This window comes from Eublepharis macularius, chromosome 3 (genome assembly GCF_028583425.1).
Source record: "Eublepharis macularius isolate TG4126 chromosome 3, MPM_Emac_v1.0, whole genome shotgun sequence".
NCBI classification, from domain to species: domain Eukaryota; kingdom Metazoa; phylum Chordata; class Lepidosauria; order Squamata; family Eublepharidae; genus Eublepharis; species Eublepharis macularius.
The window spans coordinates 128,884,479-128,912,106 of NC_072792.1; the positions used below are offsets into that span (position 1 = coordinate 128,884,479).

General features: G+C 40.9%; 1 protein-coding gene and 2 non-coding genes across 3 annotated transcripts in view; 2 read left to right on the plus strand and 1 right to left on the minus strand.

The window, feature by feature from the left end:
• Positions 1 to 6,211, plus strand: part of RCSD1 (RCSD domain containing 1) — a 59,056-nt gene extending 52,845 nt beyond the window's left edge. The window contains exon 8 of the mRNA XM_054974425.1: positions 5,224 to 6,211. Within this exon, the coding sequence (XP_054830400.1) occupies positions 5,224 to 5,826 (603 nt within the window). The 3' untranslated portion in view covers positions 5,827 to 6,211. The remainder of the gene's footprint in view (positions 1 to 5,223) is intronic.
• An 8,587-nt stretch (positions 6,212 to 14,798) lies between these two features.
• TRNAP-CGG (transfer RNA proline (anticodon CGG)) lies at positions 14,799 to 14,870 on the plus strand. Its single transcript has one exon. It is a non-coding gene; the product is annotated as a tRNA-Pro (tRNA).
• A 745-nt stretch (positions 14,871 to 15,615) lies between these two features.
• On the minus strand, positions 15,616 to 15,687 carry TRNAP-AGG (transfer RNA proline (anticodon AGG)). Its single transcript has one exon. It is a non-coding gene; the product is annotated as a tRNA-Pro (tRNA).
• Between the last annotated feature and the right edge of the window lie 11,941 nt (positions 15,688 to 27,628).

The window sequence follows — 27,628 nt, forward strand, 5'->3', positions numbered from 1 at the left end:
TTCCAATTATTTATGTTGGTTTTAATTTGGGTTATAATTGTGTTATGGTTAGCTTGCAGGATATTGTTAATATTAGTTGGGATATTAACACCTAAATATCATATTTGGGATGTCTGTTCAGATTTGAATATTGCTGTGATTAGTTTGCTTATCTTTTCATTAAGATTGATTGGTAGGACATATGGTTTAGATTAACTTGTAGACCTGAAATCAATCCAAAATCTATTAGAATTAGTTGTAGATGTTGAAGTGACGCCAAAGGATCTGTTAAGTAAAGCAACATATCATCTGCAAACATACTTATTTTAAATGCAGTTGTATTTATGCAGATTCCTTTAATTGATTGTTTATCCTCAAGGATTCTTCACAGTCCAACTTCTGTTTTCAAGGGTCATTTAGTTGTCTACCTAAGCAAGATTGTTTCACTTGTCAGAATTCATGTATGCAGTTGGTCACATAAAACAATTTGTTCATTGTTCTTTTTTCTGAGAAAGGGCAACCTTGCTTTCTACTCAGATTATAGGGCTGTGTTATAAGAAATAGCTCAGAGAGCTACCTTGGTAAGGGACAGGGACTGTGGACTAAGCTATTGGGTATTCTGCAGGTGCTACTCTGCACATAGACAAAATCAACAGCTGCCCGTACATGTTCATTCTCTGTGGTGCCCCCCACTTTATGGAATGGTCTACCTGAAGAAGTTAGGGAAGCTCCCACTCTCCTGGCTTTCCTCAAATGATGCAAAACTGAATTATTCTAGAGGATGCTACAGGATTTTTATAGGCATATAATTTTAGTTATTAGTTTCTTGTAAGTTTGGTTCTTTAAAAGAATACTATGGGAGTGAGTCTCATCCCATTTACCCTTTCATTCACTGTCATTGCACTGTTCCTCTCTAGAAATTGCAATGTAGATAAAGATAGTGAGACAAAAGAATGTTTTGAATTTACAACCGGACATAGTTTTGAAAACCTTGGATGTTTTGACTTTGTTTTTCTAGCAATCCTTTCATCATCTCACAATTGTACCCTTCTAGTTTTCCAAGAGATAATGAGGGTTGCCAAAGAAATGTTAAATGTCACCCCTTATAGTTTATAAGACCTGCCGGCCTATTAGAAATTACTGCCAACGTTTTAGGATTTTACTGACTTAAGCTTGTCTGTCTTTTGTAAACTATCTTGCTATTGTAAACATTGTTTTGAATTAATGTTTGTCAGAAGATATAAAAGTGGGTGCCTACCTTGCGAGGTATCCACTTTGCCTGAGTTGTTTGAAGTGCATCAGTTTATTTGAGTCTTTCTCCAATAAACATTTTTCTAACTTGCCAATATTACTGCCTTGGTTTGATTGAGGTCCTGGTTGGGGTCTCCTACTATTGGGACACTGGTGAGAATCCCTTCACAGAGGGCTTTTTACTCAAATAGTAGGGCTGTACTGTAAGGAAGTAGTCTCAAAGAGATCTATCATTAAAAGGATAAGGAGAGCTATAGACTTTACTATTGCTGTAAGTATGATAGACCATAGACTGTACTTCAGTTGACTCTACTGGGTACTTCCTATGTTGTTTAATATGTAAGTCTTAGAATTGTTTATGCTCTGTTTCAACATTTCTTCAATGCTGTATCGGATTGCTGCTGGTTTTAAAACTTTGTAAACTTGCATGTATATTACATGCTTATTGAAATGTCTTGGGAATTGACTGTACTGACTGTGTAATCAGCCTTAAGTTTCAGTGGGAAAGGAGGTCTATAAATAACATAAATAATAAATCTCTCTATATAAAGACACGTGTTCTAACTCCTGACTGACTCATCAACGCCCAGCCCAAACCCCTGGACATGAAATTTGGGGAGTACATTCCTTTCATGATATAAACAACACTAAGAAGGGATTTTAAGAAATTTGCCCCCTAAGGGGGTAAAAAGGGGTAACGTGTTTTCCCAAAGGAATACAGCTTCTCTTTGTGGCTGGCAGGCTGCTGCCTGCTTGCGTTCCCGCCCACTGCCAGCTCAGCCAATCTTCCCTGATTGTGCCAGCCTTTAAAGGTTATTTGCATATGTGGGCTGATTGGGGCTCACAACATTCCACACCTCATCCCCCCAGAGACAGTTGGAACACAGAGGTCATTTGCGTATGCAGCCTGATTGGTCCTCAACCCGCCCGCCCCCCCACATTCTAAACGGTATGCATTTGCTATTGGGAGTAATTCAATGTGTCCTGAGGTAAAATGCACCTCCCAATCTTCCTCTGAAAGTTCACTAGGGTTGCCAATCTCCCTGTGGGCAAGCAAAACCAAAAATACCTGCGTCAACTTACTACCTCAGTAAAGTAACATATACCACAACCAATATGTAGAACCACACAGTATTGGAGATCACTGTGCAAACTATACAATTTTAATAACAATCATCCCCAACAGTCGGAATAATATTCATACCAGTGCTAACATCAGGATACTGTACCAATAGATAAAATGCAAGGTGCCCAAAGTGCTATTCATATATTGCACATAAAAATTAAAGTGCAAATGCAAAGGGAGCACCATGTACACCAGTCCTTTCAATAATTGCCAGTTCCAAAGCACTGTGTATCCAACTTGCAGGGAGAAAGAATTTAATCAATGATACTTCTCTCCAGAAGATTATAGTTCTGTCAAGGCACAAAAGTCCTGTGAGGTCAATATGATGAATAATATTCCTCTTGAGTAATAAGTCCTCAACGGGTTGTCTAGATTCCAATATTGCCCGTTTCAAAACATCTTTTTCAAAGAGAACAATCACTAGAGAACAATCACTAGAATAATCAATACAACAATATAACAATCAGTATAACAAAAGCCATCATTCTGCTCACAAGTTCCCATATGCAATATACTTACAATATTCCTTTAAAGTTTATTTTCTCAACATTGTCCCTCACGGGTATCCAATAATACATCCATTCCTTATGTGCGGTACCATCCTAACAAATGTTTTTATACCATTGATAGACACACCTTCATATGTAGGGATACAGTCTTAAAGGAGAAACACATGCTACACTATTATTCTGCCACATTCAGCCCAAAAAGCATGAGTAGTCATTAGCAATATTAAAACCTGCTGGCATCAGACTCCTCAGCTTAAAAATCCAGTAAGTCTCTTTCCTTCGAAGTTCTCTCATAGCAATGTCAGGATATTTATGTTGTGTCTTATATAGTATTGTATACCGCATGTCAGTTTCACTATGTGATTTTTCTATATAGTGTTTGACCAACGGAGCCTCCAATATCTGATTTCTTATACGGGATTGATGCTCACTCAAACGGACCCTAATGGGGCATGTTGTACTGCCCACTTACAAGGAGTTGCAAGGACAGTGCAAAAGATACACTACACCCTTAGTGTTGCAATTCATAAATACACGTGGAGTACAAATGCCTAACTGCTTTACTTCGTCTTTTTTCATTATTAATGGGCACTGTATACATTTACCACATTTGTATAACCCTTCTGGGAAGCGTTTATCCTGATCCCACTTTCTTTGAATAACTGAATGAATAATAGTATCTTTGATATTCCGCATTCTTCTAAACGCTGTCAGTGGAGGAATCTGACATCCTGGAAAATCACTAAGCAATTTTCTAACAAATCCTTGTAAAAAGTAATCTATATATCTAGATAAAGGTTCCAATATGGAATTACTTCCGGACACTATGGGACGTCCCGGGGGGGGGGGGGGAACCCTCCTTGTGTATTTTAGGCAAGAGGTACATAACAGGAGTCCTGGGGGATATATTAATCAACCCCTTGTGGGTGTTTTCCGTGATGTAACCTAAGGCTAAAGCCTCATATATAGATTACTTTTTACAAGGATTTGTTAGAAAATTGGCAACTTTTCTATTGGATACTAGGGATTTCATAAAGAGGTTTGAAGGTTTCAAATTGCCACCGGGAGCGTCAATGGTTACACTTGATGTCTCTTCCTTTTGGTTTTGCTTGTCTATAGTACCGCGTTCTCTCTATTTGGTTAATCTCCCTGTGGGGCCTGGCTTTCCTGTGTGGCTGGCAGGCTCCTGCCTGCTTGTACTCCCCTCTCTCTGATTGGTCAGCTGTGGAACTCTGTGTTCTGAGGTAAAAATCAGGTAAAGGAAACTGCAGACAGTTGAAAAAAGACAGTAAAAAAACCCCACAAACCAGAAATGTTACATACTCATAAGTATTATAACTGGATTAAAGTAGTTAAATACTGTAGTGAAGCATGGGTATCCAGCTAGTTAAATAATAAATAAATACTGTTTGCTGATGTAGATAAGCTCCTGCTGGGTAGTTTGACATTGCTAAAGATGTTAATTACTTGCAGTTTAATTCAGAAGTTTCATATATGTGTTTGGCTTTATGCTAGTTTTCAAATTTACGACTACCATTCCCTATTGCAGGGGTGGCCAAACTTGCTTAATGTAAGAGCCACATAGAATAAAAGTCAAATGTTTGAGAGCCACAAGACATGATACATTGAGTGACTTCAGATGAGGAGGTGGGTTTGGGGGAGTGTTCTGAAAGTGACATCACAGGAAGGGGTGGGGTTTGGGTGCAGTATGCTGGAAGTGACATTATCAGAAGGGGTGGAGCTTGGGAAGAGCCATCACCTGACCTTTGACTTGGAGGTGACATCACAAAAGTGATGTCACATCCTTGCTAGGCTTCACCTCCAAAGTCCCTAGATATTTTCTGAGTCAGACCTGGCAACCTCTACATTTTTACTGAAAATATGAAAGACATGCAAAGAAGGAAGGAAAAAGGGGAAAGGGAGGGAAAGACATGGAAAGAAAGGAGGAAAGAGAGAGAAATAAACTAGACTAAAATAAATTGTATGGCCACGGCGATACTCAGAGACCTCCAGAAGCTGCACAATATGTCTAGAAGAGCCACACATGGCTCCCGAGCCGCAGTTTGGGCACCCCTGCCCTATTGTATCTGTTTTCACTGAATGTCCCAACTGCTGATCTTACTATATTTTTGCTCCGTGAATGTCCTAGCTTATATTGTATTCACTTGCAGTATGTAATCCATCTTGGATCTCAGTGAGAAAGGCTGATTATAATAAACAATAATCTGTTTTGTGAAAGAGAATGTAATATAGAAGAGAACATATGGGCATAGAAATGGCCATGTTACCTGTCTGTGCTGATATTGCAACATTGATCTAGTGTCTGGTTTTCAATTTTAGTTTTATTATCAATTCCAGGTACGAACCCGGGGATCAATTAAACGCAGGCCTCCCTCTAGAAGATTTCGAAAGTCACAATCAGAGAGTGATGACCAAGATTTAGGGGTGACTCTTTTACCTCAGGAGAATGGTGCCAGGGAAGAGGAGAGTGAGGATGGTGTATTCGTGGACAAGAGCAAGACTGTGAAATCACTCTCTCCCACTGTAGATGGTGTAGACCACAATGTGAAACAAAACAGGAGCACATCTGATGAAAAAACCTTATTGGATCAGAAATCTGGAAGAACAGCAAACAAGGAGGAAGAATTGGGAACAGAAAAAGAGACATTAGATAAGGACTGCACAGAAGAGAAGTCACACCAGAACGCTGCAGAGGAAAACCCATATGAGAGTATCAAGAAAAACAAGGAGACAAATCCAGGTTGCAGCACTGCAGACAATATGGAAGGAGAGTCATGCAAGACCAGTTTGTTGGATAAGGAGGTTGATAATGGTTCTGAACAGAGGAATGAAGATAAAGGAGAGAGGGGGGATAAATTCTGTGAGAGTGAAAACATAAAGCAGAGATCAGACTCACAAGACACAGGGACTCCACAGCCTGCAGGAGACACCACAATGTGATAATAAAACTGGTTATACACTGAATGGAGACACTGAGATAAGGGTAGGATTTCCAGCACAGCACTTGCTTCTGAAGGACCTAAAGCTCATCTTAATATGAAAACCCCAGGGATGCCAGTATTACTCATTTCCTTTTGGCAGTTCTTAGGTTCTTTACCGTGGCAAATATGGTCAACTTGGATGGAAGACAGCCTGATATAGACACTGTTAGGTTTCTCAAGCTGGTGATTCTCCAAGAAAAATATGTTCAGTTACAGAAAGCAACAGTTGCCGAATCGTCACATTTTATTCTACAGTCTAGCTCTAATAGTAACAGCATTTGTCAAATTGAAAGAACTCTAATGCATATTAGTTACATTTTCTGATTAAAGTGGACATTTTCAAACCTCTCGTGGGCTGTCTGCTGTAACTCTACTGCATGCATATCAGTTACATGGTTGCCCACAGAACCATCCTTTTTGGCTTAGTTAGGAACACTGGAATAATGTACATGTGTGGTAAAGGAAACGTTCCATTTGCTAGGATAAGAATGAGAGACTTATCCTTCAGTTCTTCTGACTGTGCTGGGGGCAGAGTGGACTGTGGGTGGTTTTGTACATGAAGCTTAAATTAACTCTGGGTCTCTATGGGCACTGTTCATCTGACTGTCTGTTATTTATGTAGACTGAAAGCCTAGGAGAGTCATTTGAGAGAGAATTATTTTTATGACCAGTACAGGGTTTACATTTATTTAAGAACTCGACTGAAGCAACATCCATTTTAAACCGTATGTGTAGAAGAAACCGTACCTTGCAAAGTTCAGTCCTTCCAGTCAGGAAGCCAATGCTGGGAACTGCCTGAATAGAAAATCTAATATATTATTATATAGTCAGAAACAGATGGCAACCAGTATGTCAGCTGCTAATAGTAGTAGGAAGTAATGGCTGCCATGTCAGATGGCAGCATGGGAAAAGTATCATCAGTAGAGAAACAATGTAAAAAGATTCAGACTGTTATTGACTGTCCTCTAGAGTCATCAATGTGCTGGAGAAAATCAATGTTATGTCTCTTTAATAGGTTTAATGGGATACCATTTATGGAGTGGGTGTCATTTACCTCCAAGCCATGAAAAACTTCATCTGCCTCTATTAAAAGTACAGAACAGTTTTCTCTAGAACAGTTGGTAACGCTATTCCTGACAGAAACTTCACACATTGCTGGTTTGGTATGTTAGGACTAAAACTGGAAGTGCAGGGAAAGAGGGACCATATTACATTAGATTTTTCACATTACATATCAGTGTAAATTTTTTTTTGATGATCAAGTCAATGGCCAGTCTAGACGGTTTTCAGCAGCATCAGTTAGATATCCTGAAACATTCTCATAAATGCGAAAGTGGTAAGGACCTGTCATTCAGATATATACTGCTTCTGAACATGGAAGTTGTACTTCTAGCTGTTGGATAATAGTCATTATGTACTTATTTTCTATAAATGTATCTACCCCCTCCCTTTTAAAACCATCTATTCTAATGACTATCACAACATTCTGCAGTAATGAATTTCATGCATTAAGATGAATTGTGTGAAAAAAATTATTTCTTTTGTTTGTCCTAAAAGATTTGAATTATATGGCCCAGACTGTTTTTAGATGCAGAATAACTTTTCTGTATTTGTTCACTGGACATCATTTATAAAAATCAAAGATTCAGTTCATGTGGGTGGCCCATAATTTGCTCTTATACTTCAGCAATAACTAAGCCTGTTGAACTGAAAATAGTTGCAGTACTCAAAATAGATACACTGCCAACTGTGCTCCTGGCAAAATCAGAGACCTCACACAGACAGAAATTCTGTGGCAACCATATGCTATAAGAAGACATTGAGTTTACCATGTTTCACTAGTTAAAAGTAAGGATAGTTTCTCCTCTCTGCGGCACGAGCCAGAGAAGTGATATGAAGGTTCAGGCTTGCTAAGGATCTCAGTCCCACTCTTGATCTTGATCATGAGTTAAAAGTAAAGAGAGCTGCCACAAATTTTGGAACTAGTTTGGCTGAGAAGTGCATTGGGGGAGAGGCCTATTTACTGTGTAATGAGCCCCATTTCAGAGTTTTTTTTAAAAATCATGGCGAATTTTAATCATGGCTAAGTTTATCCCCAAGATGTGGCTGACAATTGGTTTGTTCATGGCAGATAGCATTTATCATGTCCCACCAATGCCAAGAGGTTGTGTAGACATTTCATGAATAAATATGTTATTCTGGTGATGCCACACCATCATGTCTCACCATTCATTATTTGCCAGGTTTCCTGCTTATTTCTCAGTTAGACTTCAGAATGTTCAGTCTTCTGCTCCCTGGGCTTTCAGGAGCAATACTGTACAATTTTGCTCCAAGATATGAAGTTTAAGCCTATTAAATAGCACAATTTCCAGGATTCATACAGTTTAGTTTAATCTCTGTTGTAGAGAAAATGTGTTTGTAAAAACTTCCTTTTAAAACATACCTTCTTGCTATGTCCCCAAGGTGGCAAACATTAAAACCTTTCAATATAAAACGTACAACCCACACAACCATCAAGGAGGAAGTCCAGTAACAGTTAGCGGGGGAATGCTAAACAAAAATGTATTTACTTGGTGGCAGAAGATGATAACAGAGGGAGTTCCTTGGGAAGGGAGTTCCAAACTTTGGCACCGCAACTAAGAAGGTCCTTTCTTGGGTTGTCACCCATCTAGCGTCCAATCAGGGGGGACCTGAATCAGGACCTATGATGAAGACTGGAATGGACAGGTAGGTTCATATGGGAAAAGATGGTCCTTAAAGTATTCTGGCCCCAAGCTGTATAGGGCTTTAAAGATCAATACCAACATCTTTAATTGGGCCCAGAAGCAAATTGGGAGCCAATGTAGATGCAACAAGACTTGAGTGATATGTCCTTATAACCCACTTCAGACATTCTCGCTGCAGTATGCTGTACCAATTGTAGCTTTCAGACAGTCTTCAAGGACAGCAGCACCTAAAATGCAGTGAGCAAATTTAATCTAGATGTTATCAAAGCATACACCACAATGGCAAAATCATTCTGCTAAATATATTTTGCTTTCAATGCAGGTGAGTGCTTAGTTTTTCTAATCCAATGTAAAAAAATAATTGTGGATTTCTCCACATGGACATGTATCTCATGTGAAAATTAGCACAAAATCTTCCAAAAGTTTCAGATGTTGCTAACTAATGTTTAAAGCAACTAGCAAGCAAAGATTTCATTTTATTATTTTGTTGGCCTGAGTACATTGAAAATGAGCAAAATAGTAGCCTGTCAGGTTGCAACAACAGAAGTGTGGTGCTTCAATGCCCTTGATTCACGAATGTGCTCCAACTCTATTGATTCTTGCATTTTAAAAGTTATAATTTGTAACTCTGGATACTTCTGTTAAATGTGTTGCTGTCTTCTATAGCTGCTTTACAACTCCAGCCAAAAACAACAGAAAAATACTACTGGAAGAATCATACAGATTCAGTATGAAAATACTGATTTAATTACATTTGTTTTCCTGAAAAAGCACAATACACACAAAGATAATACATTAGCTATAAGCCAGAACAAATCATAACACATTCCATCCACCCCGCTGATTTTTTTGGGCCTATTTTTATACCTTCTGTTTCTCATGGCAAATCATCTTTAAAACTCAGGGGAATTTCAAAAGGATGGAACAGAGAGGTTGCCGGTGTTCAAAGATAAAGTTGCCAGAACTCAACATTAATAGTATTTATAATGCAAATCCCAGGAACTCACCAATTAGAAAGCTATCTAATATTAACTTTAAAAGCTCAAGTGATGTTTTCCTGTTCCAGGCTGAAAGTTAGTTCACTCCTGTTCCCAGGTAAGCATTTAACACACAGCTTCACAGCTCTCAACCAGGGGCAAGGAACCCAATTCTCACGGACGCAGAGACAACTCACAGTGAGCCAATGCTCAGAATGCATCTTTATTTCTGGTAAAAAGGTTGCAGATGAGTGCCCCCATCTCTCGTTAGTGATGAGTAGTTGCAGAGCACAAAGGCAGGAAAAGGCAGTAAGATTCACAGTTCCAGTGCATCCCTGGAGGAAGCGCATCCATCCTTTAAAGGTGCAGACCCTATTATCTAGCATTCTCTAAGGCTAATACACAAGCTTTCTTATTCTGCTATAACAGCACTTGGTGAAACACTCATTTCAAGAAGGACCATTCCCACTCTCGTAAGCAGAACAGAGAAATCTGTCATGTTCTCACATTATTTTAACAGACAGGGTCTTCCGTAGAGGGAAACAGTGAGGAAGGCATTTCCGATAAAAAGTGTGTGAATGATATAGAAGTAAACGACTCCTGAATAAGCCTACAGAAATACCCATTGCTGTTTATTTCATTTTGAAGATGTAGCCTTAGTACCTCAGAAGTCAGATGGAGATATGCCATCAAGACATACATTAACTGACAATGTTCTGCTATGATTTGTGAAGGACCCAGACAGATACAGTACGTGCATTTCCAGTGAACCAAATTTAAACATGTAAAGTTTTGGTTAATGAAATACACAGCCTATAAAAAAGCTTTGGAGAAAAAAAGAAATGAGCCAGAATCAAAATCTTACATGATCGCATTGTGTTGGCACAATTCCCGTTAGCTTTAATGAGCTCTGTTTAAAATAAAGTTAGTCAGCTTAAAGAAAATGGAGATGGATAAACACTTGCCAGTACACAGAGTCTAGCCTTCAGGAGAGATGTGACATTTTATGAATTTCCAACATGTACTGCAGTTATGCTTTTTCCAACGTCAGGATTTCACCTGCAAAATGACACAAGTGAAGAAGAAATGTCCAGTGAGGCGCAGCAGGGTGGATAAACAGCTGAATTAAGGGTTGAGTAAACAATGTACATTGTGGCCAAAGAGTTTGAATTTGATGGGTTTTTAAATTGGAAGCCTCTCCCACGTGGATGAGTTAGGATTTTAGGCAGCTGGTGTTGCATTTAAAGGGCTCTTAACCCCATCTGCAGTATCTACCCACAACCTACAAAAAGCTAGTGTAGATGCCAAATAGCCATCAAAAGTTACACTGACCACATGGAACCTCCATATGAGGGAGTACTATTAAAGAGTTTCTACATGGTCATGTTCACAGATCTATTAAAGGAAGGCCCCAAAGAAGGTATAAGCAGGGAGTTTGCATGGAGAACCAAAAGGTGCATGCATTTCACCTGTGAGTAAAAAGACATGTTTATTGCATCTGCAGATGATGTGCAGTAACTGTTAACTGTGGATTGGATTACTGAAACATGTACTACATGCTCATGAAAGCAACTCAAAAATTACAGATATTGCCAATGTAGCTGCTTGCCTTTCAAGCAGAAAATGCCAATATGATTGTATTACTTTGATTTTAAAGCCACTACACTAATGAGCTGCATCAGTGACGGTCATTCAGTGGCTCAGGAGTCACATGTGATTCTTTGACTTGCCACCTGTGGCTCTTCTGAGCACTGTTCCTCAGTATGGTATCCCATTTTTCAGGAAAATGGGCAAGGCCTTCTTGATCAAGAAATGGATCCCATTTTGGAACAGCCATTACTAGAAGATCAGGAAGCTGTGAGTTTCCATGAGGCACCAATCTAGGGTTGCCAGGTCCCCTTAATGTCCTGGTGGTGGTGGTGGTGGTGGTAGCATGTTCCTCACTCACACACGGTCCCCCACCAGCACAATGACATCACTTCTAGGAAGTGACATCATTCTGCAAGGCAGGGGACCGTGCATGCTTCGCAGAGGGCTGATTTGGGCCCCAAATTGGCCTGCTGCAAAGGATGGGAGTACTTTTGGGGTCCACCCAGGAGGTCCATTCCTTGCCTCCCCCTCCCCCGCTGGCCAGGTAAGCAGTGGCAGGGGGCAAAAGGTGGGAGTGGGGGATCCCCTGCCCCCACCAAGGTAATGGGATTCCTCTGCCACTCTCATGCCAGGGATGAAAGTAAATGGGGCTTTATTGCAGGGCACCCAACCTTTTTCAGCCTGTGAGCACATTTGGAGTTCTGTCAGAGGGTGATGGGTGCAACCACAAAATGGCTGCCACAAGAGACACAGCCAACCCCCAAATGTCAGGGAGTGCGGTTATGCATAAGCCTGATAGTAGCTCTTCAGCATTTGACAAAGAAGCTCTAACAGGATGCCTTTGAAAATTAGTATCTTGTTTAAAACTATTTCTTACGTGTGCAAAAAATAAGTATACATGTTGAGTTAACTAAAAACCCCTCATCTGGCTGTATTTGTCTTCATTTTGTTGGCATCTAACACACTTATGAAAAAAGAAAAGGAAACATGCTTCTCCTGGCTTCTCCACTTTAGATGAGCCCTTCTCTCATGAGCCCAGACATTTTCAGCCTGCATGATTTCTTATAACAACAACAGTTGGTGCTGAAGGGCTAGTGAGAGCTATGGCACATGTGATATGTTCAGTAAGAGAGAGATTCTGACCAGATTTTTATAGGAACATTAATGATTTTTGAAAAATTACTAAAATGTAATGTTATTATCGACTTTCATCTGAATTATAAAAATATATTCAAATTGGAAACATTTGATTACTTCAGTTGAAGATCCAGTTAGGTGTATTAAGCATTTTAGCCATGCTGGCCTGATGTGTTTAGACAGAAAAAAGTCTCACTGTGTTTTCAAAGTATCACTCTGCTACTTGCACAAATAAAGTTCTTTACATAAAGCAACAGTCAGCATTATACCATAAACATCAGAAGCCCACTCAGCTCAACCCACTTTCTAAACACACATTGGGTACCTGCTGGCTTTGCCCACTTGGGACCTGTGCTCTGTTGGTTGATGGTAATTTCAAATGTGTTTCTTTATTTGCTATGGAGTGAGTACCACTAATCTGTATGTTTCTGAATTCAATTTTAAGCACTCATTCCTACCTATAAGCCCTTCATGACACGGAGCCCCCATATCTGAAGGGTCACTTCTCCTGGTAAGGTCCTATGTACCATATATGTTCTTTACAGCAGAATCTTCTGGCTGTGTCTTTATTATTGTTGTTGTTTTTATTGTTGTTATTGTTGTTTATTTATAGTCTGCCTTTCTCACTGAGATCCAAGGCAGATTACATACTACAAGCAAATACAATATAATCAATAGCAACAATATTCAATAATTAGAACATTCACAGCAAAAATACAATATGATCAGCTATTAGGGACATTCAATGAAACACAGAATACAATAGCCTGCCTCAATAATGCTGTTATTTATGTTTGTTTTTTTGCTGTAGTCTTGTCAGAATTATTAAGCCATTCATATTGTTAGGAGGTAAACAAGCATGGGAATCTTTACAAGATAGATATGACTTATCCGGGACTCTCAGGTGAAAAAACCTGCCTGCCATCTTGGGGTAGCCATCTTCTGTTTGGACAGACTAAAGGCAGCTATAAATTAAACGTTTCAAATTTTAGCTTATTTTGAAATGCTTATGCCATTTTGCCTCACCTGTAAAGGCACTTCTTGTCCTAAGCAACTGGACTTTAGACTTCCACAAACCACTACAGCCCATTTACAAGCCTTTTTCAGTTGTGACAACTACTCTCTGAAACTGCCTCTGAAAAAGCCTTCAAAAAGGCTATTCAGCATTTTCTTTAATGGGGTACTTGCTAGGCAATAAAATGGGATTTTTGTGTAGTATTTTTGCCCTTAATATTAGGTGTTGTTATTGTTCATTTTGTCTTGTTTTTAATAACATTTTTAAAATGGCTTATTGCTGTTTGTATGGTGCCTGGAACTTACTAGGGAAGTATGATGTCTTCAGCCTCATCATTTCTACCAACTGCGATTGCCACAAAGGCAGCGGGGATTTGCCACAGGTATCTTTCTCTAACATCTATTCTTCAAGTATGTTTTGTGGATCTCGAGAACCCTCACACCCTTAAATGAGTAGACACACTTCAGAGCCAAGACAAACCTATTCTGGAATTAAAGAATGGGAAAGAAATACATTTCTTTCACCCCCTCTCAAAATTTCCAAGGTGCCCTCAGGCTCAAAGTAGATGAGGATGTGCTTTAAAATGAATCAACCATCTAATTTTATGTACTCAAAAGATTTGCACAATTATAAAAAAGCAACTACAAAAACATACTCCATAGAAGAAACTGCATTGAACTTGGGGTTCATTTCATGTGCTTATCGCATAGGATGTTTAATTTGAACCCAAACTCCTCATATGTCGTATTTGCCACCTTTAAAAAAAAATAGTGCTCTTATGCCTTCAAAAACTGTTTAACAAGCGAGGAATTGGCACAACAGATTCTTCTTGTTACAAAAAGTTCTGACTAGAAGCCTCTGCCTATCATGTAGCAGTTAAAGGCACAAGGCGCTACAGGGGGCGAGTGGCAGTTCGCAACCTTATTTACCACAAAGTTCCACGATCCGGGACTTTTTCCAGGTTCTTCCGTTCAGCGAAGAAAGGGTAAATTGTTGGGTATTTCTAAGACTTCAACTGCGGAAGAATCATGTTCAAAGCAGCGGTAGTGCCTTCACGGTAGGAACGGGTGCAGGAAACCATTCCGCGGAATAGCCCTGCTGGGTTCTCAGCCCCGGTAATAGAATTCAACGGATTCTTTTTGAAATCCCGGTATATCGCGCTTTCAGGTCCTCAGCGAGGATTAGTTAGGAAATAGGGAAGTTTTTCCAACCGTCTATTCCCTTCCCCGGTTTAGTGTAGCTATGGTAAATACCCCGGATTTCCCCCCACCATCTCCCGTCCTGATGAGACAGTCGGAGGTCAGAGGATTTGTCCAGGCGAGGAATGGTATGGACAACACGATGGACTGAACCATTCTTGAAAATGGCGGGGGTGCCTGTGGGGGTGTGCATGTCTTCGTGGAGTCATACAAATTAAGTGGTTGCGTAGTATAATAGGGGCGGGATAAAAGTGAAGAAGTAGGCTGAGGAAAATTGCGCTGAGAGCGGCTCGTTGGTCTAGGGGTATGATTCTCGCTTCGGGTGCGAGAGGTCCCGGGTTCAAATCCCGGACGAGCCCGCGATGGGAGTGGATTAGACTTATCTGCTCCTATTTTGGGCGAGTTTCACGCTTCATTATTTTTAGAGCTGTTTCATCACACCCTTCGAAGGGGTTAGTTGAGGACAGAGACGCTTGATGGCCGGGAGAGGGGAGAAGAGAGCGAAGACAAGGTGACAGAGGCGGTACCAAGAAAAAAAACAGCCCCCCCCCCGAAGATTAACATGGTAGCCAATAGCTGAAAGAAGCAGCAAAATCCCGGTTAATGTTGCGATTGTTTCCTTTGAACATTACCTGGGATCCGGACGGGAACCATGAAATGCAAGGAGAAAGAGATACTAAATCATTTGGCGGTGCGCATAATTTAAAGGCAGCTGAATCCGCCTTTTGTTTTGGGAGTTGTTTGCGTTAAAAATCACGCAGAACAATTGCATTCATTTTATTTTCTCATTCGGATTGTACTCCCTCCAGTAGTAGTGATACCATGAATTATTAGTTGTTTTGCGGTAAAGAAAAGAACATGCGCAAAGGAACGAGGAAGTGGGCCGTATTTTTTGCACGATCCCCCTTAAGGTTATGCAGTATGTCTACAAAATGCCATCGTACAGTAAGTTGTGAAACAATTATAGCATTTAATATGTTATAATTATATGCTAGAATTTAATATAAATATACATTGAATATGGTGAAAACATTTGTGAAACCTTGGAAAAATAGATATGTAGAAAAATACATAATTCTGCAGTTTTTAGAAGACGAAAAGAAAGGGCTCGTCCGGGATTTGAACCCGGGACCTCTCGCACCCTAAGCGAGAATCATACCCCTAGACCAACGAGCCAGCTCAATGAATATTTTCTTACTATTGTACAGGAATCTAACAATGCCAGTTTATTTTCTTGAGCCATTTCCTTTATACATTAGCTTCTCTTTGAATTCCAAAACAGCTATGCCATTAATTGTTTAACTTAATTTTGTTAAATATAAAGGCCTATTGCTCAGAAGCATACATATAAACACACTTTAAGAAAGTAAAGGGTTCCTTCCGGTGATTTAAGGTAGGGTGGGTTTTTTTGTCTTAAAGGGAAGTTTATACCTGCGCGTACCAAAAAAATCACATTTAGCAATCCGTTTTGTTCGCTTTTCGCTTTGGCTTTTCGCTCATGCAATGTAAGACATGATTTATTTGCTGATGTGAATTCTGCATCCCCTGTTAGAGTTTGAGAGCCAAAATATATTGACCTCCACAGTGTATGAGTGGATTGCGTGCATGTGTATACACAATGCATCTGTGTGATCGGGTTACACAGCTTATTGCAGTTCTCAGTATGAAATTGGTGGTCAAAAGTGCCGTCAAGTCGCAGCCGATTTATGGCGTCCCCTGCTGGGGTTTTCAAGGCTCGAGACCAACAGAGGTCGTTTGCCATTGCCTGCGTCTGCATTAACAACCCCGGAGGTCTCCCATTCAGTTACTATTACCAGGGCCGACCCTGCTTAGCTTCTGAGATCTGAAATGCCTGTATCTTAATATCTGCTTTCCAGCTCTTTATCTTCTCGGGCATTCGCTCCATTGATAAGCTCACAGACTCAATAAAGAGGTGCATTAAGGGTACATCGGGGAAAACATTACGATTCCCACAAAATGTCATGTAGTAAAACAAGGGAGGGAGGTTCAAAACAGTAGTAGCGCATTAAGATTACAATCCATAACTTAACCCTACGCATGCTTAAAGCCCCCCTGCGGCTGTGATACTATGCACTCTGACAGGGGAAGGGGGGGATCGCGGAGTGATGACCGAACCGATATGTACAGGCTCAGGCTCAGTTCAGACTGACTCACTTCCGTGCGAGCAGGCACAGGTTGGCAGCCCTGCCATGACTCGCCAAAGCCGTTCCTCTTAAGGACGTCATGGAAGAAAATACTGTTCGCCACATTTACAGTGCGCTTCTATGCAGAATTAATCCAGTCGAAGGCCATTGAAATCGATGGTTTTAGACCGGTGGAACTCTTCATAGGATTGCACTGTTAGTCTACGCAGAGCGCCCCCCTTACACAATCACGCCCTAGCAGCAGCTGGAGGAAGCGAAGTGCAGATGACGGAGCAGGTCAATGAGTTTGGGGGCGTGTTTTATTCCGTCCAATAGAAATTCGCCTTAGAGTCCTCGCACACCTTCGCAAAGGGTATGAGCTGAGCCCGGACAAGCAACAATAAGTGGCGTCGGCTTTGCAAGCAGCTGCAAGCTGCAGATCCCGAGGCACAGGCGCCCTTGCCATGTGTTAGCTCTACCTCTGGGGGCGGGGCTTAAACGCAGGGAAGGGGGAAGGGGCGTGGTAAATGCCTGGGTCCCGGCTGAGCGCAAGTTGCCTTAGGCCACCCTCCTTTCCATTGCAAGTAACGAGATTTTCGCGTGATGCAGGAGCTGAGCTGGCGTTGGAAAGGGAAGGAAATAGAGCGTTCCAACGTTGGTACGTTTCTGGAGAATGTAGGTTTATTCTTCCAAGGTACTTTGTATATATTTGACCTTTTATACAGCCTTTTAGTCTGTATTGCCAAATACTGTGCCATATTAAACCAGACCAATACAAGCATAACATTTCTTAAAAAGGAATCTTGGGACACCTTCAAGACTAACAGTTATTGTGACAATATCATGAAGCATGACCCAACCAAACCCATACTTGATTTTTTTTTATTAAAGGGGCGTAAAAATGGCTAAAGTAAAATCACCTTTAAAGATAGAGACGAATCCTGTGCTTGTGGAATCAATAGGGATGAAGCCCTTCTTAGGCTGCCCTCTGAGTTTTTTTTAAAAAGCGAACTGATTTTTACTGTAGTTGCTCCCCCCCCCACTCCCTCTCAGGATGTCCAGTGCTAAAACTCCCAGATTCTGGCATTTGTGCCAGTGCAGGATGAAACACAGGCAGGGATTCCTCCTTGCCTCTATGAAGGAGGTGGGTTTAATGCCTCATGGGAGGCAGGCTAGTTATCAAGGTGCTCCTCAGTGGCTGCTAATTAGACAGTCCTGCCCTTTTCAGAACATAAGAGCAGCCTGCATCTGGCTTCACACAGTGGCCCGCCAGTTGTTCAGGAGGCCGAACAGGGCTGAGATGCCGAGGCCTGGCCTTACTACTGTTTCCTGTCACTGTTATTCAGAGGTTTGCTGCCTCTGGATATGGAGCCTCCCTTTGGTCACCATGGCTAGTAGTTGTTGATTGACCTCTCCATGAATCTGTCTAACCCCCTTTTAAAGCCATCTTCGCCATCACTACTTACCCTTGTGCTGAATTTCAGTTTTGTTATTCATTAAGTAAAGAAGTATTTCCTTTTGTCTGTTCCGAAACTATTTCCCAATCATTTCATTGGGTGTCCCCAAGTTCTAATATTATTGGAGAGGGAGAAGAAGCTCCCTTTATCCAATATCTCCACCCCATGCCTAATTTTATAAACATGTTTCATAGCTGTCTTTTTTCTAGTTCTGAAAAGCCCCAGACTGTCCAGCCTTTCCTCATAGGAAAGGTACTCCAACTCCATTAATCATCTTGGTTGACCTCCTTTGAACTCTTTCCAATTCTGCAATGTTGTTGAGATACAGCAACCAGAGCTGCACACAGTATTACCAATAAAGCCATATTATAGCCTTATACAAGGGCATTACAATATTGGCTGTTTTACTTTCAATCCCTTTCTTAAGAATTCCTAGCATTGAGTTTGTCTTTTTTTATTATTATTATTGCTGCACACTGGGTTCACATTTTTGTTGAGCTTTCCAGTGCGACCCCAAGATCTCTTTCAATCTCAGTTTCAGCCAGTTCAAACTCCATCAAAATTAGGATTTTTTTATTCCAAACTGCATCATTTTACACTTACCCATGGTCTCTGTTGGAGTCCCATCTCTTTAAACAGTATGGCTGGATTCAGATGTCACAATACATTGTGGCTGATACCAATTGTGGTTTGTTGTGATTCCTGAATTCACATATCAGTTTGTCTCAGATTCCAGCATCACTCCATTTTACTACAAAACAGTAGCAAAGGGAGGATGTTCATTTTCCTTGCTGGGACATGGCAGAGGAACAAAAAGCAAACAAGCTGGAATTTATAAAAAAAAAAAGTTAGAGGATGTATGTCTGGTAGACTTTCCAGAATTTGTTGTACAGTTTAAACAAACCACATTTTATTGTGACTTGAATGTAATTTCAGGCTTGAGTTGGAGAGGAGGTACAAGAAAAATAGGAATTCCTTTTGGGGAAAGAAGGGGAACAGGAAGGAAATGATTTGGGCAAGATCTTGGTAGAACTTTAACATTTTATGCTATGTTGATTGAGGAGGAATTGATGTTGAGAGTTTTGGCGTATTTACAGGCTTATATCTGCCCTCTGTTTTATCTTCTATCTCTTATCTCAACCAAACATGTTTGCTTTCTGTTAAATGGATAATATGTTGCAATAGTGTATGTGGGTGCAAAGGAGTGGTTTGGTATTGTGAGACTAGGCCCCCACCCGTAACTTGTTCTCATATTGTGGCTTTGGACAAAATTCCTGCTTCCAACTAGTCCAGCGTGTTTCAGCAGCAGCCAGCCAAATACCTCTGGGAAGATTACAGGTGGAGGGCATGCGGCAAAAAAAGCAGCAGTATTCCCTTGTTCTTTTGTCCCCAGCAGTCCTGGGTATATTCAAGGTTATGCAGAAGAACATGGAGACAACAGATCTGGATTTGGCCAAACACTAAAACAATCAATCAATTTGTTTTCATGATGCTGATTGTCATATGTGATGAAGCAATGTTCCAATGAAGTGATGCCCTCTCCTTAATTCACTTTTGCTGTCCCAGAAGTAGTCACTTAGGGAGAGGCTCTGACCTTAAGGATTTCTCAGATGAAAACGTACCTCAAGAATTCACTGATTGCAGCCCCTCTGCTTCTGTTCTAGGTACACTTATGTGAGAGTAAGCCCCACTTACTCAGCAGGACTTACTTAAGAACAAATATGCATTGATAGGGTTGGGAAAATGTAACTAAAATAAAGATGGACAGTATGGCTGATTGCATTTGAGCATATGGTTTTTCTCTGAATCAACCACATATTTTGTTCTTCTTGCCTTTGAGACCTGGCTGCAGAGCTGCATCTTGGAGTAGAAAGCTGTAGCATGGTTTGTGTTACTGAGCAGAGAAGGCAAACAGATATATATTGCTCATCTGTGGGGAGGGCAGGGTATAAATCAAATCAAATAAATAAATATTGCAATTAACTCAAATTTCTTTGTCAGGTAAATTTTGCAAATTGCAGTATCCCAGCATGTCTCCTGCTTGAATTTTGTCACTGTTCCATGTGACTCTGGCTTACAAAGACCACTTGCCAGTTCAGCTATTTGTTTTGCTTTCTTCCTCCACTGTCACATATCCAATTCTACCTGCAGCAAACACACACACCTCTACTGCTCATGGGGATGACTTGTAATTGTGTGTTTTTAGAAACATTTTTAATGGGCAATCCAACTATGACAGACCCCAGCCTTTCACATATCCTGCCACGCACTCTAAACCTCCCTTTACAGGTTTAGGATCCTCCTCCTAGATATTGTCAAAGGTTGGCGGCCTATTTTTAGATCTCTGCTGACAATGAGTGTTCTTTTCTTTTATATCTCTGTCTGTCTGTCTGTCTATACATAAACACACACAAATAAACATGTACTATAAGGTACACATTTCTCTCTCTTATATATATGTACATATCTTAGCTAAACATACTATAAAACATGTTCACGATCTTACATCTAAAAGCATTACAACTTTTTTTTTAAAAGACACCTTAAATTTTTGTAAAATACTCCTATTTCAATATTTACAAGAATTGTCCCTCTTTTCCTTTAGATAAGGTCTTTGCAGCTACACTGCTTATGTAATTCCCTGGTCAAAGCTGGGAGCATAAGGCTCCAATAGAATAACATGTTGTTTCATACTCATAACTCCTCCTGCAGGTAAGATTCATATATTCCACACTAGCTTGATGCCCGTGCTTTGCTATGGTATTTAACTACTTTAAATCCAGTTATAATACTTACGGGTAAGTAACGTTTTTGGTTGGGGGGGGGGGGCGGGTTGAGTTGGTTTTGTAGTATAATAGCATAGTGCCCAAGCTTCACAAAAGTGTTTGAATAAAGCGAAGCATGTTGATGCCTAAAACTGATAAAGTGAATTTCAAAATGTAACATTTATTGAAGAGATTTTTAAAATGTAAAGATTGTAGTGCAAGAAATAAAGTGAAAAATACGTATAACCTTATTTTTCTACTGAAGGACCTCTTTGAAAACCTCATTGGTGGTTTCCCCCCACTTTGGAGCCCCCACTTTGAGGAGAAGCTTGTGGGCTTGGAAGCCAGGAGGGTAGAGCATGTTGAGGACAGACCACATCATCCATTTGCACCACTGAGTCCACAGATCTGTACTCCATTTCAGCCCCTTCGAGGGAGTTGTGTTTCATTAATGATGGCAGCCTTGTCTTTCTTGGGGGTCAGAGTGGCACACTTGCACAGCCCGTCCATGGACTTCTTCATGATAGTGACAATATCAGGGTATATCGTGGCTGTTAGGTCTGCTAGGGTCGTCACTACTGTGCCCAGGCCTACAGGGATGGTCACCTTTCCCTTGGACTCAGGACTTGCTGGTACTTGCCCACTGCTGCTCAGTGCACTGCAGGAGTATGATGTGCATATTTCTTTGCCACATGTCTAAGTTGCTTCCTCCTTTTAGCATCAGTATATCTTGCACAACGTCTGCCAGGAGGCTTCTTGGGGGCAGTAAGAGGTGATGGCTGCCAGAGGTGTGAGGTGGAGTTGGACTGAGGGAGGGGTGGTATGGTGGGCCTTTTGGCAGGTTCATGTGAGAGGTTTGCATTGAAATGACCCCTAGAAAGGTCGTGTACCATCTCCCCATGAACATTTAAAAACTCAGCTGCCACACTGACTTTTATATAAAATCCCTATTCAGGACTCAGGAGTCTTATACTGTCTCCCTTCAACTGTCTGCAGTTTCCTTGACCTAATTTTTACCTCAGAACACAGTTCCACAGCTGACCCATCAGCCTGCCAGCCACACAGAAAATCTAGGCCCCACAGGGAGATTGGCAAACCTAGAGGGGAGGTGTATTTTTACCTCAGGACCCGTTCAATGACTAGGAGTCATTGAATGTGTCCTGAGTACTGCATGTGTCCTGCATACTGTTTAGAATGTTGGGATGATGACCAATCAAGGCCGCATATGCAAATGACCTCAGGGCAGAGTGGCTGAGTTGGCAGCTGGAGGGGGGGATGAGCAGCCTCCCAGCCACACAGGGAAAGCTGTATCCCTATGGGAAAACACATGTTACCCCTTTTTACCCCCTTAGGGGGCACATTTCTTAAAATCCTTTCTTAGTGAGCCTCTACACCACAAAAGGAATGCCTTCCCCAAGTTTCACGCTTCTAGGTCCGGGGGTTTGGGCTAGGTATTGATGAGTCAGTCAGGACACTTGTCTTTATATATATAGATGGGGATTACCAGTTCTTCACCCCCCCCTTTTCTACACACGCATGTAACATTAGCTGCTCTCTGTTATAATAAGGCTTAAACTTATTTGCATGTATTACTCTGTATTTTTGTTCCTTGTTGGTATAGATGAAACAGTTACTTGATCTTAGTTGGTCCTTCCCAAGAAAAATTGGAGCTTGTTCCTTCTTACTGGTTGTAACATACGGATTTCATCTCCTTCCTGGAACATTCGATGCCATGCACACTTGTCATACCCTCTTTGGGTTCTATGTGGTTGTGTCCTTTGCTGAGTTTGGCCCCTTTCTCTCAGGAACAAACTGTAATGTAACTGGACCTCTCCTTTCATGCTACTCAGGAAGATTTAATGTGCACTTGGCCCACATCTCTCCAGTCTTTCCTTGATGTGCGCCAGAGAATGCTCCACTGTTATCTAGCATCTTGCAATCCCTTTGTCATCTGGCAGTAGCACTGCAAGATTTTTAGTAGGTACTTCCTTATTTTTCCCATACAAGGATGCATTTGTTGGTTTAAGATGTTCAACTTGTAGGTTCCACTTTATTCTTCTCTTCTTCGTCTGTCACAATTGGCTCATAGTCCATAACTTAACCATTCTGAGGTATTTTCTTATTAAACCTTAGTGTTTTCTTTACCGATGTTCTGATGCTAAGAATTAAAGGCTGATTGATTTGGGGTTTACTGTGAGATGTTGCACCACATTCTTTTGCTGTTAGTCTTGCTGTCTTCTGTTTACTTTTTTGTCAATAGCAATATCTAATCCACTGACCATAAATTCTGTGTGTACCCAGGTGATCAGCTACTGAATGAGCATGTGGCACCCTTAGCAAGTCCATCCTATTTTTCCTTTTCACCACTGTTTATGTGGTTTAAATATAACTTGTTTCCTTCTCTTAAGCAACTCTATGATTTGCCCAGTTTGCCTATAGAACTCTCTAGTTGTTCAAATGACATGCGTGCAGGATTTGTGTTAGGTCTGTCTCTTACAGATTATAATATACCATCTTCTTGCTTTTCTGATATAACTCAGTGGATCCTTGTTTCACACTATTCTCCTTCAAACAACCCTGTTCTTTAATTTCCTCCTCAGAGATTTCTTTATTTTTTGAGATTTTCTGAGTGCCGACCTCTTTTTCTTGGAGATGTATGTAAGTGCGCACGTTCCCCTTTTCCACATGCTTGGCAAGGTCATTATCTAGGACCATGGGAACAGGGATCTCATCCAGCACACCTACTTCCCAAAGTCCTTGCCAGTCTTTATATAGTGTATTAACTTCAGCCACAGGTACTGGAAAAGCAAGACCTCCTAGCACTTTAATTATCATGCTTCCCCCTTCCACTAGGCCCTCTGAGTTCACCAAGTGGGGTTTCACTGACATTCACTTCAGCTTCCAAATCCCTCCATGATAACACTTGTGATCCATTCACCTCCACAGATTCACTATAGGATCCATGCCTTTCTCAGGTGTTACTATCCTACACATTTTGGCATATCCTGAATTTATGGCAGTTTGTCTTCCTAGTGCCTGGCTCTCCACAGAAGGCTCTGAACATTCAGAGTCTTCTGTGGTGGTTGGTGTTAACTGCTGAGGTGCAGGCTAAATTTGTGGTATCTCATTCACTTGCTTTGGACTTAGAGGGGCTAGTTTATTAATCTGGGAGCTCCAATAACTCCACCGCCCTGTTTCATCACAGTCATAACATCTTTTCCATGATTCCTCTTTTCTGCCTACAGGTATTTCTCTCACACACTGTTTTGTCACCACCTCCCTGTGTAGTTTTTGTCAGGCAGGTGAGGTTCCTTATGTGCCCCCTCACCCCACCCGCTCATGTAAAATACTGTTCTGAGGAGAATTTTTCTTTTCTGGTTCTCCCATCATCAACACCAATTCATCCATGATCTCAGCAGCTTTAGCTGTTTCAGCCGCCTTTAAATTATACGCACTGCCAAATAATCTGGCATCTCTTTCTGGCTTGTTATGCTAGCCAGCAATATTCAGTGGGTAACAGTTTGTAAAAGTGTTCCAAACCTATGAAATTAATAGGATCCTGGTGGTTTTCTGTTTTGCCTCTATTCCACCATTTCTTCAAAAAACTATCTAATTTGCAGGCTACTTGAGCAGAAGTTTCTTAAGTTTCCTTTTTCAAGTTCTTGAATTCTTTCCTGCTGTGCTCTCTTTCTTCTCTTGCTTATCTGGCTAACTCATTTTCTCTTTCATGTTCCTTTCTTTGAGCTCTTAGCTGGGCTATCTCTCTTGTGACCAATTCTAATTTCTTTTGAGCTGTCATTTTGGCTAATTGAAATTCTCTTTCCTTTTATATTTCTTCAGCTGCCAGTTTGGCTAATTCAAGTTATTCCATATTTCTCTGCCGTTTTGAAGGACATTGTTCTCTCTCAACTTCACTGTCATGGCTACTCAGCATTTCAGCCACTCCCTCTTTCTCTGTAACTGGCTTTATGTTCTTAGATGGCATTTTGGTAACAACTCCTTACATTTTACCTTTTCTGATTTTACCTCAGGGGTGTCAAATCTTTTTGAAACACCTGTTCTGTTTCTTTGAAAGGCTCTGGGGTCCTTATTGCTCCTCCAAAAGCCTTCTCTTTTTTCTCCCTCCAACTGACTCTAACTCCCATTGCCCAGCAGTCCACACAATCCCATTGGCTGTCTTTCAGGAGACTTCATTATGTTGGATCTGTTGAGTGTCCTGCTAAGTCTTCCTTCAGTAGAAAAAACACTTTTTTCTGGTGGAGAAAAGTATTTCTTTTGAAGGAAGTTCTTCTGTATTAGAAAATGATATGGTGGAATAGAGTCAATAGATCCAGCCGAATGTTTGCAGAAATGACTGTCTCAAAATAATTTTTTATGCACCACCCAACCTGGGCTGAATCCACACTTCTCAAGTTTTCCGCCTTTTCCCCGCCCATTATTCGCTCCTCAGAGGGCTGTTCACATACTCTTACCTCAATCCCACCATTCTCTCGCGTCTTTCGCGTTGAGCCTCAGACGAATTTGTCATGCGTTCAAATGCTTCTCTTGCGCGGTTCTCACCGTGGATGTGGACAAATAGAAGCGTTTCATAAGGAGACCGCCCCCTTCAAACCACCCCACTTCCGTGTTTGTAGCCTTTCTGGAACACCATCCCACTTTGCCGTGCAATTATCAAGCTTTTCCACTCTCCGCAGCATGCCTGCCTGCCCGCCCTTTCCCTTTTTTTAAAAAGGGGACTTTCCCAGCATTGTTGCACAATCCCGGCCATAAATCTTAATTGATGTGCTCCAAAATCCCTGCAGAAACATCAAGGGGTGGCGTCATTTCCATTTCCGTATAATTTTTAGGATGCTGAACAGTCGGAAATATCGGTGGCTGTTAAAATTAATTTTTTTTTAACTGTTGAAATTACCGTTATAGCAGAAATCCGTCATTCTAACATTACATTCAAGCATCAAATAATTAGTCTGCCCGTTTGGAGAGTTTGGATCTCCCCCACCTTAAATATATCAGTTCAAATTAGCCCACCAGAATAATGGTCCAATGGATTTCAAAGAAGAAGGCATAGAATAATATTAACCAATCACAGGCATCATAGGGGTATGGCCTCGCCATAGCAATTTAGCAAAAAATATGCTATAGCGGAAATCTGATGAAAAAATGGGGGGGGGGGGAATGAACGTGATGTTGTCATCAGCGATGTTGGATCTAAATCCGCCCCATATTGCGCGATTCTACCAGGGATGTGGACGAAGAATAGTGTGAGGCAGCGGCAGTAAGAGAAGGGATGTGAACACAGACTGGACATTGCGGGATAGAATCCAGCGCGATTAATACACATGAAAAGCGGAAGGTAGGGAAGTGTGGATTTGGCCCTGAAGTTCATATTTTCAGTGCAAAAACAATTAGACTTCTTATGTATGAAGAGAAAGGTACAGCGGTAGCTGGTTCGTAAATGGCTTCTGACTGTTACAGTGTTTTTTGTGAAACAAGTTCTGTTATATATGTTGTCAAGCTGAATAAAAGAATATGATTAAGCATGAGTTTTAATCCTTTTGTTTTTTAAATGTCTCCTTGGTAGAGGTTGGAGCTTCAGAGCTCTGCTTGGTTTGGTACTATTGTCAGGAGATCGGGGCCATGGCGAGAAGGCTCTGGAGCTGGAAGAGTGGGGAAGGTGTCCTGAGAAATACCATGGAAACACTGGAATAATGAGATTTTTTCTAGTTCTCTCTACTGCCAAATTGATATCTGGATCACTGAAAGAGGCTGGGCAACTAAACAAATAGTGATCTCTGAATTCAGACATAATGATAGATCACAGTTAATACTAACAGTACTTAATGGGCCAGGGATAAATTGAGGTTTAGAATCCTGGTTTAGTGCCTTCCCACAAACCACAGTTTCAGATGTCACAATAAACTGGCATTTAATCAAACCACAGCTTACAATTATGTTGAAATGCAGCCATATAATCCAGGTTCCAGACAGACCATTTCTACGGTGTTGAAAAATTTCCAATGATGATAGATTTTCTATTATTTTGAGGCAAAAGTATACCAAGCAAAGTATTGCTAGGAGGACAGAATCAGATGGGCCAGAGAATTTAGTAAGAAAGATGAATCCATCAAAATAACAAACATACAACCTCTGGATACTGAAAATCTCCCAGATGTTGCTGCTGAGCAAAGCCAGTGCTGTGGACAGAGGAACAGCAACGGAACTACTCTTGAAATGTATTGCTTTAAAAAGCATTATTTCAGCCACTCTTCAATTTTTCTTTATTTCAGCATCTTTTTCAAGATAATTTGGTTTTGAAAATGATATGTCTCTTTTAAAGACAGAAGTCTTGTAACAGTGTAAAAATTAATTTATGCCGTAGCCAAAAAGGATAGAAGGCTCGACACAGCCTAGTTGGAGTTACAGCTAACCACCTGGTGTTGCCATTGCTTGTCTGTCAGATTGATTTGAAGGAAGATGGATATTGGAAGAAAAAGAACCTAAAAGAGGATGGGCTGAGAAGAAGTAGTGGAAGCCTCTAGTAGTAGCTCCTTAGTGTTCTGGTTTCAGTGTTATCAGAACATAGTCCTGACCAGAAATAACTGGCTTCAGTGTCAGTTGCTTCAGTAACTGAAATAACCAGGGAAGAGCTGACCAGAAGGAAGACTTCAGAACTAAGCAAGTTGGTACTTTGTAAGAACTACCATCTTCAGCTATCTGACATCCAAGGAAGAGCCTGACCAGAAAGAAACCT